This window comes from Notamacropus eugenii, chromosome 1, assembly GCF_028372415.1.
Source record: "Notamacropus eugenii isolate mMacEug1 chromosome 1, mMacEug1.pri_v2, whole genome shotgun sequence".
Lineage (NCBI taxonomy): Eukaryota > Metazoa > Chordata > Mammalia > Diprotodontia > Macropodidae > Notamacropus > Notamacropus eugenii.
Window position 1 is genome coordinate 313,243,163 of NC_092872.1, and position 17,677 is coordinate 313,260,839.

At 34.6% G+C, this 17,677-nt stretch overlaps 1 protein-coding gene across 10 annotated transcripts in view; it reads right to left on the minus strand.

Moving 5' to 3' along the window:
* GPHN (gephyrin) overlaps positions 1-17,677 on the minus strand; it is a 749,523-nt gene that overhangs the window by 155,426 nt on the left and 576,420 nt on the right. For all 10 annotated transcript variants that reach the window (XM_072629565.1, XM_072629558.1, XM_072629556.1 and 7 more), the window contains one exon: positions 3,595-3,637. In XM_072629565.1, coding sequence (XP_072485666.1) covers positions 3,595-3,637 — 43 coding nt within the window. The remainder of the gene's footprint in view (positions 1-3,594; positions 3,638-17,677) is intronic.

The window sequence follows — 17,677 nt, forward strand, 5'->3', positions numbered from 1 at the left end:
CTACTCTTATAAATGTCTTTTATTCTGTAATCATTCCATTCACCTTTTACTTCATGTAAGAGGAAGATCTATTTGAAATTAGGGGTATATTTGAAGAAACTGAGGTTCAACTTTGAGAGAACTTAGCACCTCTTTGTCATTCACAATGACCACAAGAATCTGACAAATCATTAGCTTAACCAATATTAGATTTCTTGGTCATTATTTTTTTCAAAAGCATATTTAATTTACAGTCTTCTAAATCTGGGGACACTATAATCAACAGGCAAGATACAGTCTTGTGGAAACTGGTATTCATATATTTAATGAATAGCCACCTTGGCAGGAAGCTTACAGGCACTCAACTGAGTGGAACTAATCCAATAACATCAGGCATTTGATGACTGCATGTCTACAGCCCTGTCATAATTCTTGCATCTAAAGAAAGGTCAAGTACTGATGAGTTACTTTAATACCTCTGCTTGCATTTGCAACTGCATGGCCTTTACCATGACAGTTGGTCACATGGGTCTGTTCAATAATACATCATCATCTAAGAATTTTGGTTGCTAAGCACACAATACACTGTGAAGTATGTCCCTCAGGACAGAAAAGGCTCCTGTTAGGAAAAGCAAAAGAAAAGGAAGGAAAAACCAGGCATGGTCTGACTTACACCTCAGATTTTGAGAGAGGGAATTTCAAAGACTATAGAGAAAGGAAAGAAATTCATGACCAAAAGAATCTGAATGCTGCCCAGAGGTATGGAATTTTAATGAGGAAGAAAAGGAATATTTGTACAAAGAGACCAATGTAGTTCATGAAGAGATGTCATAGATCAACATAAAATTTAAAAAAAGATGCACAGAGAAGATGTAAGTAAGAGCCAATAACTTGGATCAAATGGCATGATCCTATATGAATAATTTGTGTGTTGCAGTTGATAATGACCCTCTTGTCAATATACAGGTTGAGTATGAGAAATCAAGTCAACGAGTCAAGATGAATCAACAAGAGACAACTAACTGTTCAGGAGATATAGGAAAATGATAATAGATATGGAAACTAACAGAAATATTTAACTTTTGTTTTGTCTTTCTTTTCTCTGCCAGAGAGAACAATCTTTGGCCTTGGAAGGATAAAACAGAAAGGTTAACCAGTGGCCTGAAACACAACACAAAGTGAGGACATGATGATAGAATACCTAACTGCTCTCAATGAGTTCAAATCACTCAGTCCACATATTCCAGAGAAATAGAAAGAACTTGCTGGTGAGCCACTGTTGTTAATCTCTGAAAAATCATGATAAATAGGTGACATGCTGCAGGACTGGAAATAGGCAAACACTATCTCAAATTTTAAGAAAAGGAAGATAGGTGATTTTTTGAATGGTGAAGATGTTATGCTTGACTTCATTTCCCAAGAAAATTTAAGAATATATTATTAAAAGGGATGGTTTGTGAATATCTGGAAGTGAAATAATCATTGAGAAAATCATTATATGAATAATCACTGAGTCAATATACATTCTTCAAAAACAGCTAGGTAGATTTCACACTTGAGAGTCTTTGCCCAACATACACATATATAATATAAATTTAAATCAAAAAAATTTTTAAATAAAAGTATTATTCTTGTTCATATAATGGGTTTAGCAAAGAAATTCAAGCACTTGCTTTACTGCTTACAGACAAAAATCTAACATTCATGGAATGGGGCAAGAGGAAGAACCCTCAATTAGCTTTTCTCTTTCTTGTCTGACCACTCCTTCTCAGCTTCCTTTGCTGGATCATTATCCATGTTCTGCCCACTCTGACCTTCCTCCTTCCTCTGGAATTCAGACTCTAGATGCCAGTGACCTTTTACCTTATCTTTCCCAGAACCAAATCATCATGCTACTTCCCAGTAAGTTCCAAACCATGCTACCACACATACTCTCACTTACACCCTATCCGCCCAACTTAACTCTAAGTGACAACTCTCTTATATGTGCTGTCTTACTCTTTTAGAATGTAAGCTTCTTTATGTAAGGGACTATCTTGTTTGCTTATATTTTTATTCTTAGAAAAGTGCTTAGCATATATGAAGAACTTAATAAATGTTTTTAAATTATTCATTCATTCTTTATACCTTGTAGTCAATTGTGTTTTGGAGGAAGAAAACAGGCTAGATTACATTTGAGACATTATGCAGAACTTTATACAATGCTAAGCTGCTCCTTCACATAAAATTCTATCCATTTTATACCAACAATTTTCCAATGATGTTATATGGTTATGAATCATAGGAACATCAAAATCTCTGAAGTGTCAAAGTAACAAGTGATCTAGAGACCAATGGAAAGATGCATTAGTATGTCTGCAGCACATTACCAGTGAGGACTTGCACAATATATGTAAATGCCTATGCATATGTATGTGTATACACACATACTCCCAAATAGGTGAGTTCATTGGTTTTATGAAATCCCAGTGTAAAACCTCCTTTCACCAGTACAGATCAGCCATCTATTTATCTGTCATTCATAGTCTTAGAGAGGTGCCCGGAACACTATGATGTGATCGTGGTCACATGACTATTATGTGTCAAAGGCAAACCTATACCACAGGTCTTTATGGTTCTGAGACTGGCCTTCTTGTCATTCAGGAATTATAAAATAGAAAAAGGAGGTGCCTCAATAATGAAGCAAATGTGAGGGATGACAGATTGACCTGAAGTTGGTACCCAAAATATGCTAAAAGATGTAAATGAGGATGGCTAGTACATTGGTTAACTTGTCTATGGAGGCTTCATGGGAAGATATGAACAAGAACTGAACTAGATGAGAAGATGTCATTAGGTTATGATTTGCCCCACTGAATGGAGGATCCACATCAATAACTTCATAGATCTATTGAAGTAACAAATTACTGAGAGGATAATGGTATATTCTTTTCTTCTTGGGGATCAGGTATATTGTCCCATTGCTTCAACCTTTTCAGGTAATTTAATACTATTGGCTTTATGTTAATGTCGATTAAATTCCTTATAATTTTATTGCAGGCTGAGATCTGACTTTAACACTACACTATAACACAAAGTGTCTTTAGCTGCAACTCTCTGAATATCAAAAAAAAGCTATATGCAGGCATAGTGAATTAAGAGGAGGCCTTGCACTCAGGAAGGTCTGGGTTCAAGCCCTGTCTCTGACACATACTGGCTGTGTGATCCTGGGAAGTCATATAATATCTCTGGGCCCCATAGTCCAAAAACTCTAAGACTGCCAAGTACAAAACAGTTGCATTACTGCATTGCAAGAGGGAGTTTCCTTATATCAAAAAAAAAAATGACAGCGTAAGTCTGCTTCTCTAGCTCTTCCCCACCATCTTCCCTTGGGGCAAAGAAATTTAGCAAAAAGCAAAAAAGAATATTTAGTTCATAAAAGAGTACATCATACTCATTTGAAAATTTAAATTCCTGGGGAACTTTCCTTGAGAATCAGAACCATCAAATCCCATCAATTCTATGTTTGAAATGGCTCTTTCTCTTTTCCATTACCAATATATTATTCTCAACTATACTTTATATCAAATTAGAAGGTTTTATTCATCAGTCCACCTGAAATGTTGTAATACTCACTGGCTCTGAGAATATTCTCCTTGCTGCTGCACCTGGACTGGACCTGCAGAGAGAGTATAGACTCAGTGAGATACAGTAGGTAACATGGACAGTTAGATGTGCAGAGTTAATGGGCAAGCTTCTGGGATCTAGAGGCAAAAGTTTTATGTATTTCTGAGATTTCAAAAGTAGGATAAAATATACCTAACATACATTGTACATACATTCATCCCCTTCCCCCCACCCCTCTTTCAAGAAAGTACTAACTGGTAGTCAGGAAAATAAACCTTGATAGAATATTATGAACTAAAACAACAGTGAAAATAAGGGCAATTTTGTTCATGAATTTTTAAAATCAAGATCTAGGTAAAATTCCAAGGCTCATTATTTAACTGAAGATGCACAAACCCTTCACTTTTAGACTTTTAAAACCCTTTAACAGAACAATAACCAATTCATGTAAGAAAGCTGTACTCAGAGACTCAACTGTAGACATATTCTGTAGGCTCATTAAGGTGGAATAAAAAAAAAGAAACCCAAGTATAAGCAACATTTATCTTGTGATTGTGATAATCATAGCAACAATAATAAAATGGTTTTATAATTACCTTCTTAGTAAAAAATTGAGCATATATGTCTACCACTCTTGGATTTAAATGTATTTGTCATTTAAACATATATATGTTTATTCCACTGAACTCATTTAAAAACAAAAAACCTTATTAAAGTTTTTAAGGTAAGAATAGGACATTTCTTTTAAGAAAAATTATAGTGCTCTAAAAGGACCTTTTGCTAGATGTTAGGTTTTTCTGTTAATTTCAAAGGAAACTGTCCTTAGTTGAAACTCCAAACCTCTCCTCTCTGCTCCACAGTAGCTTGCCCCAAATGTATATTCACACAACAAATTGGATTCTGCAGTTTAACACAATCTACTTATCATAATGAAACAACTTATAAAAGGAATGTTGCAACTTAAGGTGGGTTATGGTTGTCCTTCCCTGAAAAAAATATTGTTAATGTTAAAACAAACAAAAAACCCCACAAACATACACACAAGGAGTTAAAAAACCACATAAAAATGCAATTAAAAAAATTTTCAAAGAAATGTCAAAACTGTCCTCCTTTGGCCCAGATCTCTCTTTATTTATTTATTTCTTTATTGCACTGCTTTATTTTTTGACGCCATGAAAAAGTGGAGTCAAATGAAAGTTTTTTTCTTAAAAGTTTCATTAAAGTATAGCTCTGGACCAAAAGGAAAGGAATGATGACTGTTTAAGAAAAAGAAATGGAAGTGAGAAAAAAAGGAGAAGGATTTGAATGAATTAGATCTAGAGATGCAGAAGGTCAGATAGGCAGGCCTACAGGAGGGGACATTATCTACATGATTAAAGTTTTTCTGTTTCTCACTGAAAACCACAAGGAGGGGGAAAGATGGGCTCCATACAAAATAAACAAAGCAAACTGGCACACCATGGAATGAAAATTAGTGTAACTACAATAAGCACCACAGTCCTGAAGGAGAAAAGAAATAGAAACACTAATAGACAAGTTTGTTAAAAGAGAAACTGAGGTAAAAAAAAGTGATTCTGGAAATAGAAGCAGCAGCTTTTTGAAAAGAGGTTGGGAGAAGAAAAGGAAAGTGGTTGTGGGGAGAAACGCTACAGAAAAAAGTGCTAAAAGGAGTAAAATGGAAGTCAAGAGAATCTTCAACAAAGTGTAGAATAGAAGGAGTGCAGACCCATGGTGCAAAGCAATGTTTGTGAATGGAAAGCAACTCCTTTGATCAGTAATAGTTACTCATGTAACTGTAATAGAGTTACCTGTATTTCTCCTGAGTTCATCTTTAAGCCCTTTCAACCTATACTGGAGTTAGTATATGGATAAAACCCAGAAATTTATAACAAACAGAGCAGTTCAGATGTGTGATTCAATATTATTAAGATGTGCCCAAAGCATTTCATTTTGCACAATGTCCAAATGACAATGATGGTAAAGAACTAGCTATTACTAAAAAATTTAGAAAGCCTCTTGGGATAATTTATTTAAAATATTATTCTTGTTTATATAGTGGGTTTAATAAAGAAACGCAAGTGAAACCTTGCTTTAGTGCTTAAAGACCAAATCTCACATTCATGTGATGGGGCAACATGAGCCAAATGGAAAAGAACTTGTGTTCTATAAATTTCAAAGCAGGTACGGAAGAGGGATCTGGAAAATGAGAAACCAACTCAACTAAACACGAACATCTCTCAACATGGCACACAGCCAACAAACAGCAGCATAGTGTTCCTAATTACTTTACTTTGGATAACAAAGTACCAGATTTTGGGGAATCTTTAAATTAAAAAACAAACAAACCTAGAACACAAAACAACTTTTAATATAAACACTTTCTAAAGACCAAGGGCTCTGCATGTAAAGATGGAAAATGTGGAAAAATCACTTTTTAAGAAATGTCCAGTTCTAATGTTTATACATATGTCAAAACCCATTTAAAAGGGCCCTCTAACTTCCACTATAAGACTTGTGAATTTTCAAATTCTCAGTCCTTTCATAAAATCCCAAACTGAAGATTCCACTATACCATCACACACAATGTAATGGGATTTGCTGGAATGGATGGATTTGGGAAATAACTGTTACCCTTGGTCTTAAGCATGCCAGAGAGAAAGTAACACATGCTCATCTCCAGTTCTATAGGAAGGTTCGTGTCTTGTGGATTTTTCATTCTACCTTACCCTGACTGTACTCATTGGGAAAGGGGAAGTCTAAAAAACAAAACAGAACTAGGATTTCATCTACTATCAGCTCTCTGAAGGATTCATAATGAAAGGTACAATGTCAGAGTATCTGCTTTATCACTCAGTATATTCAATTTTACCATATTTAATTTCTGACTCTCCAGTGTTGACAAACTGATTCATCTTTCCACTGAATGGATGCTAAACCATGTGTAAAATACAGTTTGTAGTATTCAAGCCAGTGGAAGAAATGAACACCATAAGGTTTGACAATATAGATACATATTTTCTGTTATCATTCAAGACTGCTCTGGGATATCAAATTATTCATGACAACAATCTGATGTGTTTAAATCTATGATATGTATTTTGCTGAAGATTACAATGCTCATAAAGCAATCTTAAGGAGTCAAACAGAAAATGAAATGAGAAAAGCACATACTAGAGATGAGAAAAATAATGTTAAAAAGGCAAAAAACAGAAGAGAAAAAATTTTAATAAATGACCACAATCTTTAGATACAGTTAGAGAAGTCACTTACCTTATGCTTAGGTCATAACAAGAATAGCACAGTGTTTAAAGTCAGGTCTTCATTATGGAGGTACAATTGAAAGCCATAGGTTATAGTAACATGAATTGCTACACAGAAATGAAGACTTTTTCAGCCCAACGTGAAAAGCTAACTCTCATGGGACAGCATTTCATCTCATGTTTAATGCAACATGAACAGTTCAGGATGTATACATCACAACTACATGAACCGCACACTAATAACAGAAGACCCAAACTTTTAGAACACAGAAAGTTGGAAAGGGCTGACTCAAAACCTGTGACACAGGGGGAAACACATCACTCTAACACTGAAAGAGGCATGCATAATATGTAACCACCAACAGAACTACACATTCACATATATATACACACACACACCCACTAAATTACAGGGGAAGGATATAGTGGCCAAGCTGTAATGAAAAAAGCAGGACACATGAAGCACAGCAGTGGTCATGTGATTTGAGAGGTGTTCTTCCCTTAAACCATCCCATCACCATGCTTATTTAAAGAAGCCAGGACAAGACCCTTTTTTAATGCTGCAGTAGCTACGAGCCCCCAGCTTGAAGCTAGTGTGTGGAATTTTGATCACCGTTCCTTGCGATGTCAGGGGCTCTCCAGTGGAAGCCATAAAGTATATATATAACACTGGGTGGTTAAGTATAAATATGTGGTTAACATCCTTTCCCCCCTCTGCATTTTGCCGAAGTGAGGAAAGAAAGGAGCATATAAAATGAAACCCATTTTGAGAATAGGTTCATAATAATATCTGGATGATAAACTATTTGAATGGTGAATACAACAAATCACAGATTAACACCACTCAGGTTTAAAGAATTACTGGTTTTCTGCTGCTCACCTTGATAATTTTCTTTAACTCTTTATGAAATATATGCTGGTATCAATCTGTAAAATATGATTGCAAACTGAAAAGTTCTGAGCAGTTTGTTACTTTGGGTCTGGTGTATAAGGCCTTATAAGTCAAGATGCTGTCTGTTCTGTGTGGACATTAAAGAGCCCATGAGATAAAAGTCTTGGGTATATTTCTAGTCTTAGATCATATTGTTCTGTATCTTTACTCTTGTTGGATAGTTTATTTCCAAAACTGAGACTTTTTATGCCTACCTAGTTATGTAACTTAGGAAGCTCTGAAGGGGTGGTGCTGAAAGGCCCCTTTTAAAATCTCAATCTTTTTACATCAGGAAATTTAAAAAAAAGTTACCTATTTAGAAAAATGTTATTAAAACTTCCATTAAATACCATCTTGGAAATAAATATTACGAGAAATGTTCTCTTCTCACAGCTGCTTACTATCAGGTTGTTAAAATTATTCTAACATTCTAACATTTTCTTCCTTTATTTGGTTTCACTGTGATTTTCTGTATGGTGTGTTTATCATTCAGGTCAGACGTGATATCATAGCTCAGTCTATACGTGCTATAGTGCCATGGTCATGTAATTCTTTGGTAACTACTGTATCGATGCTTCTTTTTCCAATATTACCCACCAATAAATGAGTATAGCACAGCTATCTCCCCATCCATCTCCTGCCGGTTAGAGAAATCTAGATTTTGGGTTCCTCCTGTACTTATCAAGGGACCTGATAGAAATGATATATAGTAAAGCAAGCACTATGACTGCATTCATTCCACTGTAACTTTTTCAATGGACAAAGTACAGATATGACCTTATTTGAATCTAATGTATAAAAAAAAATCACTTGTACATTTCTTCAGTATGAAACTTCAATAATTCCACTATTAAATGAGGTATTATGAATAAAAGCTATAAAACCTTATAAAGATTTATGGCTGAATGTGGTAACATTCTTGTTTTAGAAACAGAAATGATACCTGAGCTTTACAAAAAACAGTAGTAACAAAAGTAATTACTATGAAATGAACCATCCCATCACTGAGACCAAATCACTTCTGATTATTTCAGCTGTGGTCATAACCAATGTCCTAACAGTTGTGAAATATGAAATTCATATACTGCATTTGATTCCGCCTAATGGTAGGTATACAATATGAAAATATGTTGGATTTAATAAATGAATAATATACTACAGGGAAATGTAGGAGTTTATTAACACCCCTCCCTCCCAAATACTACTATTAACATGTATGAGGTTAATTGAGTAGAGACTTTTGGAATCTGAGGATTATTTTATCCCGAGGCTTTTGAGGCCAGGGTCTTAGGTTTTTTAATTTTTTACCAGAGTGGAATGTCTCTTAGAAAAAATTGTCGCAGAACTTTCCTATGTAATTAGGTCACTGGGGTCACAGAGCTCACTGTGTGCTTTTCCGATCCTAATTCCTCCACAGTGCTATGTTTATTTAAAAGCAAACTGCCTTTGAAATTATGAACAGTTGAATAAACTCTTAAGAACTACTCCTCTTCTTCAGACTTAGGGCCTGGGAAGATGGGGAGAAATGGAAATAGCAATGAATTATTGGTTAAGCATTTGGTCCAATTACTAACCTTAAAAGTCTATTCCAGGACAACAGGAAAATTTGGATTGAACTAAACACTAACCTAGCAATTCTAGCTAGCAACTCCACCATCTATCTTACTCTTGAAATTTCAGGTAATTTCCTTCTTTTCTCAGCTCTGAAGGTAAAAATGATTGCCCAAGAAAAATCTCTTCTCCATAATTTTTCTCATAAAACTTTATTTGAATAAACAACTAAAAATATGTGACTGACCTATCTCACCTTAATGACAATCCACATTTGTCAAGTGAGATGTTATATTGCCTTGTTCATATCTCTTTCAAACCACAGAATTAAAAGTGTTCTGAAGCAATTAAATTAAGTCTTCTGTAAGAAATTCTTGTTCAATAGAGATCAAGTCCAATTTACAGACTGGAGCCATATGAGTAATGGCTTACCCCCAGATCTTTCAGTGGCAGATTACAATCTCCAGAGAGACTGCTAACTCATAGACCAGTGATTTAGACATGGGAAAATAAAGGTAAATAACTCTTTAAATCTGGGGTTATCCTTATAGAATATATACAAATACAAGCAAATATGCTTGTATAAAAAAATCTTTCTTACCTCTAACTCTTTCCTTGTATGCTACAATATCAAGCTTCAGGCAATTTAAGTAAGAAGTACTTTTAAATGTATTATTTAATTAGCCAATTGCCCATTTTATCAACCATGTTAAAAACAAGTGAACAGAGTACGACTGCCAAAAATGGCATAAATATTTAAATATCATGAAAAATACAGAGTTCTAGGAAATGTTAAATGTTATGTTCCACTAATTGCTATTCACATGTCTTGTCACAATGATAAGATTAACTACTTAAATGAAGCAATTATTTAGCTTTAGGTATTGTAAGCCTAAAATCAATAGAAGGTTTTCCCAATACTCACTGTGGTCACTCACTGCACTCTTGATTGTACCTGCATATAAATAGCAACACTGCCTGTGGTAGCTTCTTTCACCAAGGACATAGAATAGTTTCAATAATTTCAAGCAATGTGGGTTTTCCCAGTTGTTCAGCAAATGATTAGTTTTAATATTAGCTTCTCTTTTCAGTTTTACATTTTCAAGACTTGAAAACATCTATGAAGGCGATGGTTTGAGACTCCCTTTACCAAAACACATTGCAGCTCATCTCTTGGAGGAAAGTTTTAGAGTCAAAAGGGAACTCAGAGGCCATGTGAGCTAACTCTTTTTGTACATGACGAAAATGAAGCTTAGACAATGCCAGTGACTTGCCTATAGTACTATATGTCAGAGGCAGACTTTGGATTCAGGTCCTCTGACTCCAAATCTAGCATTCTTTTTTACTGCACTAAGCTGCCTCCTCATGAATTGCTACAAGGAAAAAAGTCTAATTAATTCAAAATATTTTCAGTTTTCATTTCTTCGAAGGATGGCAGGTAGAAGGGCTTGTAGCTGTCATTACAAACCAAAGGCCCACTTCTGCTGCTCTCAGCTATAATAGGCATATTTTAGGCGTATATATAATAGGCATATATCTCTTTTTCAAAGAAAATGACAAATTTTAATACTTAGAATATCCATTAAGTACATTACTGGGATATCATTATGGTTCATAGAAGAGGGAGTTGAATCATAACACAATTAAAAATTTTTTTTTATAAAACCCTTTCCTCTCTAACTATAGTCACTTCTCAATTATTTTTCTGACACATGCAAACTCCCAGTCTAGTTTACTCTTGTCATGATGAGCATGTCTGGATCATCTCCTTGTTTTCAAGGCAGTATGTATTCAGAGAATGCATGTTAATATTTAATTTAATACCACTTTGATGGATCTATGATCTCCAACCCTACAGAATGAAAATTACCCACATGTTCCTGTCCTGTGCAACCCTTGTCTACACTCTCCTATAAATTCTCCACAGGATCCAGGAATCATTATCTTTAGATCTGGAAGGGGTCTTAGAGGTTACTGAATCCAACCCTCTCATTTTTACAGATAAACTGAAGCCAAGAAAGATTAAGTTACTTGCCCAGGGACACAAAACCACTAAGTTTCTGAGACAGAATGTGAACTAAAGTCTTCCACATCTTGTGCTCTATCCATTAAACTACCCAATATGCTGAGTACCTTCTTCTACATCTCTTACTAGGCTGTATCTCTGGTTTATCTCTTGATCTCACTGTATGACTGGTCTACCTACCTCTTCTGGTTGTACATCTCTTTGACCTCTTTTAAATGCTTCTTCTGCACAATTAATCATTGGAAAATGCTAAAGTTTACTTATGCCTACCACTGTCCTTTGGGTAATCTGCAGCTTTAGAAATTGTGGTATCTTATTTTTTACAGCAATAATACATTACCGGAAAAATACTAGAATAGGTCTTTGTTCTGGGGAGAAGTTTGACAAAGACAATATTCACTTAAGAGTCCAAACAGAAGAGAGATTTTGTATAGAAAATGAGGTCCTCCAGTTATCCCTATTTATAGATGGCATTATTGATTGTTTTATGCCAGAGAATACTGAACAGCCTCCTAAATGAGATCTATTATGATTAAAAAAATTTTTTTTGGCTTAACTATCCACATAGTATTTAGACTTTGACATACAATTGGGTAAACAGCCAATAACTGACCAGTACATATGTATCTTATGCAGACACTGAAGATAAATAATGAAATGGGCACAGAATTTAATAGGAAGAGGAGAGAATTTAAGAAATTGTACAGTGTCTTTCCAAGATCCCAGAATATAACTATGAAGGTAAGTCTACCACCAAAAATCACACCTAACGTTCTGGATTATCTATGTGAAATACTCAATTATTTATCCTACTTAGAAGAGGAACAAAGCTATGGATAACTGAATGGAAGATAATTTCAAATTAACTTGTTTGGTTTAGGGATAAATTATTTTTGCTATGTGATTTGTATGTGATAGTGATGTGATTTCTGTTATGATCATAATGAACTTCAGAAATAAATTCAGATTAGTTTGCATCAGTAGTTGGACGAGAGACTTTGAAAAAAGTTCTAACATCTCTTCAGATCGAAGATTTCATGATTCAACGTATAAGATAAAACAAATGATATAGCCACAGTTATTCATGATGACATTTACCCCATGATATGAAGTATGAGTTTCAGAACACCTGCAATTATTATAATAAACCTTCTGGCATTGCTGATGAGAAATCACATTCATATACGTCAAACTCCTAAACTTCTTTTTTGAAATACTGCATTTTATTTGAATTTAATATTCTCTTTAACTTCCCTCCTTAACTTCCCATTAACATGTAACTGATTTATTTAACAAATACTTACTGAGTACCTACTATGTGCAAAGTACATTACTAAGAATTTCTATCCTATCATGTTTCCTTTTAATTCAAAGGCAATTGCTTTCTGTAAAATAGTTATATATTTTTCCTAAACCTGCAAGGGGTGGTATTAATTCATCAGCATTCATAAGATATTAAAGTAATCTGTGGAGTACAAGATGCTATGAAATTAAAAAAAAAACTTTCATTGGATGAATAATCTAGTGGTGATTAATGAGGAAATGTCTATGAAATACTTTAAACATGTTAAGGACAAGGACAGAATAAATATAAAATTCTAGATTATTAAAAAACAAATAGCTGTCTAAAGATTTGTACTTAAAAGTGAGATGAGTTGTTGATGTCTATTAAGTTGCTATTCAAGTCTCTCAAGATCTAATGAAAACACTCTAGTCTGTAAATTGATAATAGGTCTAGATTACTCTTTTGCTTTTTACTTTTATACTTCCCTATTAGGGGAGCTAGGTGGCACAGAGGATAGAGCACTGGGCTTGAAGTCAAAAAGACTAAACTTTCTGAGTTCAAATCCAGCCTCAGATACTTGCTGGGTAAGTCACTTAACCCTTTCTGCCTCAGTTCCTCATCTGTAAAATGAGCTGAAAAAGGAAATGGCAAACCACCCCTGTATATTTGACAAGAAAACCCCATATGGGGTCATGAAGAGTAGGAGACATGACTGAAATGACCAAATGACAACAAAAATTAGACCAATATTAGTTCAAATTTTAAATTTTCATAGTTAACTGAACAGCAACATAACTGAATTTTTATTTTCCAGAGCTTTGGTTTAGAGTATTAATTAACAGAATTTGCATTTGCTCATAAAATTGTGGTGTGTTTTAAATATTTTTGCACAGAGATGACTTCTGTCTTCTAGATTCTATCCAGTGTTTACAACAGCCACTATAAAAGTAAAACACCGGGCTCTTATTTTGGTTTTCCTATTCGATCCATGCTGCCTAATAGTGGAGACCATTACCCTTTCTCTGTATTCACAAACCATCCCTTAAAACAATGCCTTCTAGAATTCAGCTAGGAATCAAAGTCAAGCTCATAAGCTATACCATGATCGGAGGAGGGTTCTCAAAATGGTAATGGGGTTCAAAACCATGCCATATAAGGGTTAGTTAAAGAATTTGTTATGTTTAGCCCAAAGAACAGAAAGTTTTGGTATCAATATGATAAGTTATTTTCAAGAATTTGAATTCTTATGGTAAGAAAATTACTTATTTTGGCACAAATAATACAATATAAGGGAAAATGTCCTAACAATTGGTGTTATTTAAAAAAGGTAATGGATTACCCTGAAAGGTTAGAGAGTTCCCTATCCCTTGAAGGTCTTGCACTGAGACTAGATGATCACATATGGGTGATATTAGAGTAAGGGTTAAACTATATATGATCTTTGAAATCCCTTTCATCTCCTAAATTGTGTAACTTTTGAACTGTATTTATGCTAAAAAGCATATAAGCTTCTTTCCCATTTATAGTATAAATTACATGGATATTTAGTTTAGAAAGCCTTTAGCTGAAGTCAAAATATGACAATCAGATTAAACCAGTAGTGACTACCTTTTCTAAATCCCAGACTTGGGGATACTGGATTTACTTATTAAGTATAATCCATTTTTATAAGTACATAAGAACATATGCTATTTTAATCACATGAATTGTCAGTCCTATATTGAAGCTGCTTAAAACATTTGAGAGGCAGCTAATGGAAGAAATGCTAGAGGGAGAGTTCTAGTTTGGGATCTTTCACCTGGACCATATACAAAGCAGAACCTATTCGGCTTCTGGCTGAGTAAATTTCACATAACCTAAAATGATGATGGAGGGAGTACCCACAGTAATGAGATCACAAACTCATTAAAGTACTGACGTATAGTTTGGTGAACACAACTGGATCTTTATGATTCAAGATCTTAGAGCGACTGAGGGTCATTATTACAGACATCAGTTTTCATTATGTGGTTCTATAGGTGTAAGACAGTCAGCTAAATATGTATTGATACCAGGACATAGTCTAGAAATTTGAGTTTGGAAGATCAGTTTTCCTTTCCATTTGCTATTTTATTTATAATTACATAACTAGAGCATCCTAAGCTGAAAAGGACCACAGAGGTCAGCTTTATAGCATCCTGAACAGGTAGGCATAACAGAAAAATGCAGAAGTTGAGTTTTTTTGGTTTTGTCTTATTTTTTGTGTGTAGCTATTTTATGATTACAACTACCTAGGTTATGGTTAACTGGCCCTTTACTATAATTAGATCCCTGCACAAAGAGATTTCCCAGGATCCCACGTTGGCACTGATCCATTCTTCTGGGGATAAAATATTCTTTTGTTACTATTTTGCAAGTATTTACACCTTCATGTAACAATCGTGTGGTTTATCTACTGTCCCAATTTACTAAAGAATATATCATGTGGGACAGAATCAAAAGACCAATGAGTCTTCATAATGAAAACTGAATTATGAAGAAATTTTGTTTTTGCTATCACTCTTTCAAAGTTAAAAATAATGGAAACATATTTTAAGCACTAACTAAACAAAAGAGTGAAGAATTTGTGTAAATGTAAATCTGTTCCCACAAACATATAAACAGGTAATCACTACAGTAATGCCACCACTGAAGTAACACTTAAACCTTTGGAACTTTTACAAAAGTAAATATAAACTCTCACAGGAAACGTATCATAATCATTGGAATAAAGGAACTTTAAAAATGTGGTACATGCCATTTTTAATCACACTACTTCCAACCAGGAAGAAAATTAATCTGTTTATATAACAATATTTACCTAAAGTGTAAGTATATGTAAAGATTATGTTTACCTTTTTCTATTTGTATAATTTACTGTCCTTCATTGCACTAATGAGCAAACCCTTATCATTATAGCACATACTATGCTATAATATATGCTGCTAATATGCTTCTGTTAGGGGATTAAAATCTTATACGTTTAGATTACCCCATTTTGGAATGCAAGATGATTTAAACTCCTTTTTTTAGCTATGAATAATCATTTTATGTGCACATTCAGCCTTGCTGCTTCAGAACCCTGATGAAATTCCAATTGCTGCTCCAGTCAATTTCACTATTCCCTCATTCATCTAGTTCCTTACTCTGTGCTACTGTACTCTAAGAGTAGTGTTAGTCTTCTGAAGTAGCATCAGGAAAACAACCAGGCCAAACTTTGCACAAACTCATTCTTCAGCTTTTAAAAAATTTTCTCTGTCACTGGAACATACCCAAATTCTTCCTCTAATATTACTTTAAAATAGCCTAAAGTACAAAATTTTCACTTATCACAGACTGATCTTTTCCCACAGTTCAAATAATGAAATGTTGCTGTTTTGATCATTTTTTATTCATCAATACAATCTCTTGTTTTGTTTCCTTAGTGCTCAGTGCAAATATTTGTAACATGGCCAGCTGAGATTATGGAGGCAACCTGTGACCACTGAATATTATAAAGTTTACTAGCCATATGGTGATCACTGCTATAGCCTTAGCCTCATTAATACAAGTTAAATAATCACACATATCCTTTTTTCTTTTAAAGCCTTCAGATAGTGTTATTTCATATGCTGAGATTTCAACTGTTAGGATAAATTGCACTTGATTTGTTTTTGCTCGTTTCTTCCACCATTTATCATCGGTGTCTCTGTGGATCAGTGGTGTCCTTTGTGAACTATCTTTCAGGCACTGGATAGGGACATAGCATATAGATATATTTTTAGCACTATATGGCAAGTGTGTGCTTACCCCTATTTTGCATATTAGTGCAGAATGTGAAACTTTTTTTTAAAAAAACAACTGCTGGGTTTATGCTATTGCTCAGTGGCTGAAAATAGGGCAAGGTCAGTGGACCTTAGCAAGTCAAAGATAGATGAATAGGAGGAGCACAAGAAGGTGCACCAGAAGCCAGAGGCAAAGAGGAAGGGTGGTTGCAAAGAAAAGTTTTGCAGACAAAGGACCACAGAAAAGAAAAATGTGGGAAGAGTTGTGGTAAATGAGTTAGAGTAATGTAGATAATGAACAGAAGGCCACAGGGTGCTTGTGAGAATTACTTCCCACTTTCAACCACTAACATACACAGCCAGAACCTAAAATGTCATTATTTACTGAGTTATGGAACCATTTATATATATATATATATGTATATATGGAGAGGACCAAAGGATTAGGATAAAGGCACAAAGAGAAATTTGTATACAGGAAAGGGTATATAATTTGACTAACATTGAAGCTGATCAGAACAGCAGTAGCAACATTTCCCTTGTGGGAGGGACATTTAAAAGGAAACTAAAGTAATTTTCAAACACAGCTTGAAGTGATAGTATAGTATGACTAAAATGTTCAAGCAGATGGAAAGCTGCACCAGGAAATGCACCAACCAACAGTAGTGGCTCAGACAAGCAGAATGCAAATGACTCAGGCTGGAGGTTTATAGACTGAGGTCCTAAGACAGAGATTTTAAAATGTTCTGAAAGATGATGCTGGTGAAAAGGGAGATGATGTAGCTAGGCTTAAGTTATGGCTCCCAAATGCAGAAGGCAGCTTTTGGTGATGCTACTACTGGAGAACTTGGCATAGACCTAAAACACTTGCTATGTGAATTATAGTCCAGATTAAATGAATAACCCAAGATGATTTTGACTTACCTTTCAACTTGTAAATATTTGACCATCACTACTTTCTGTGTACTCTTACAGTTCATCATTTATACTGCACTGCATGGCCATATATAAGGCCTATTGACTAAGGGAAGTTATTGATATACTTGCCATGAGTAAGGGGGAATGGGATAAAGGAAACTATTCAAATGAAGATGAAATACTGCATAATGGACTTCTGGAAGCATGTGTTCTCTGTTATATTCACCTACATATCAAAGTGTTGCAGAAAAGTTGTCTAGTTCTAAGTATTATACTTTTATTACCATTTTATTATCATTCCTTGAGAAAATTCTAGATAGGAGTTAACTGTGGAATAAA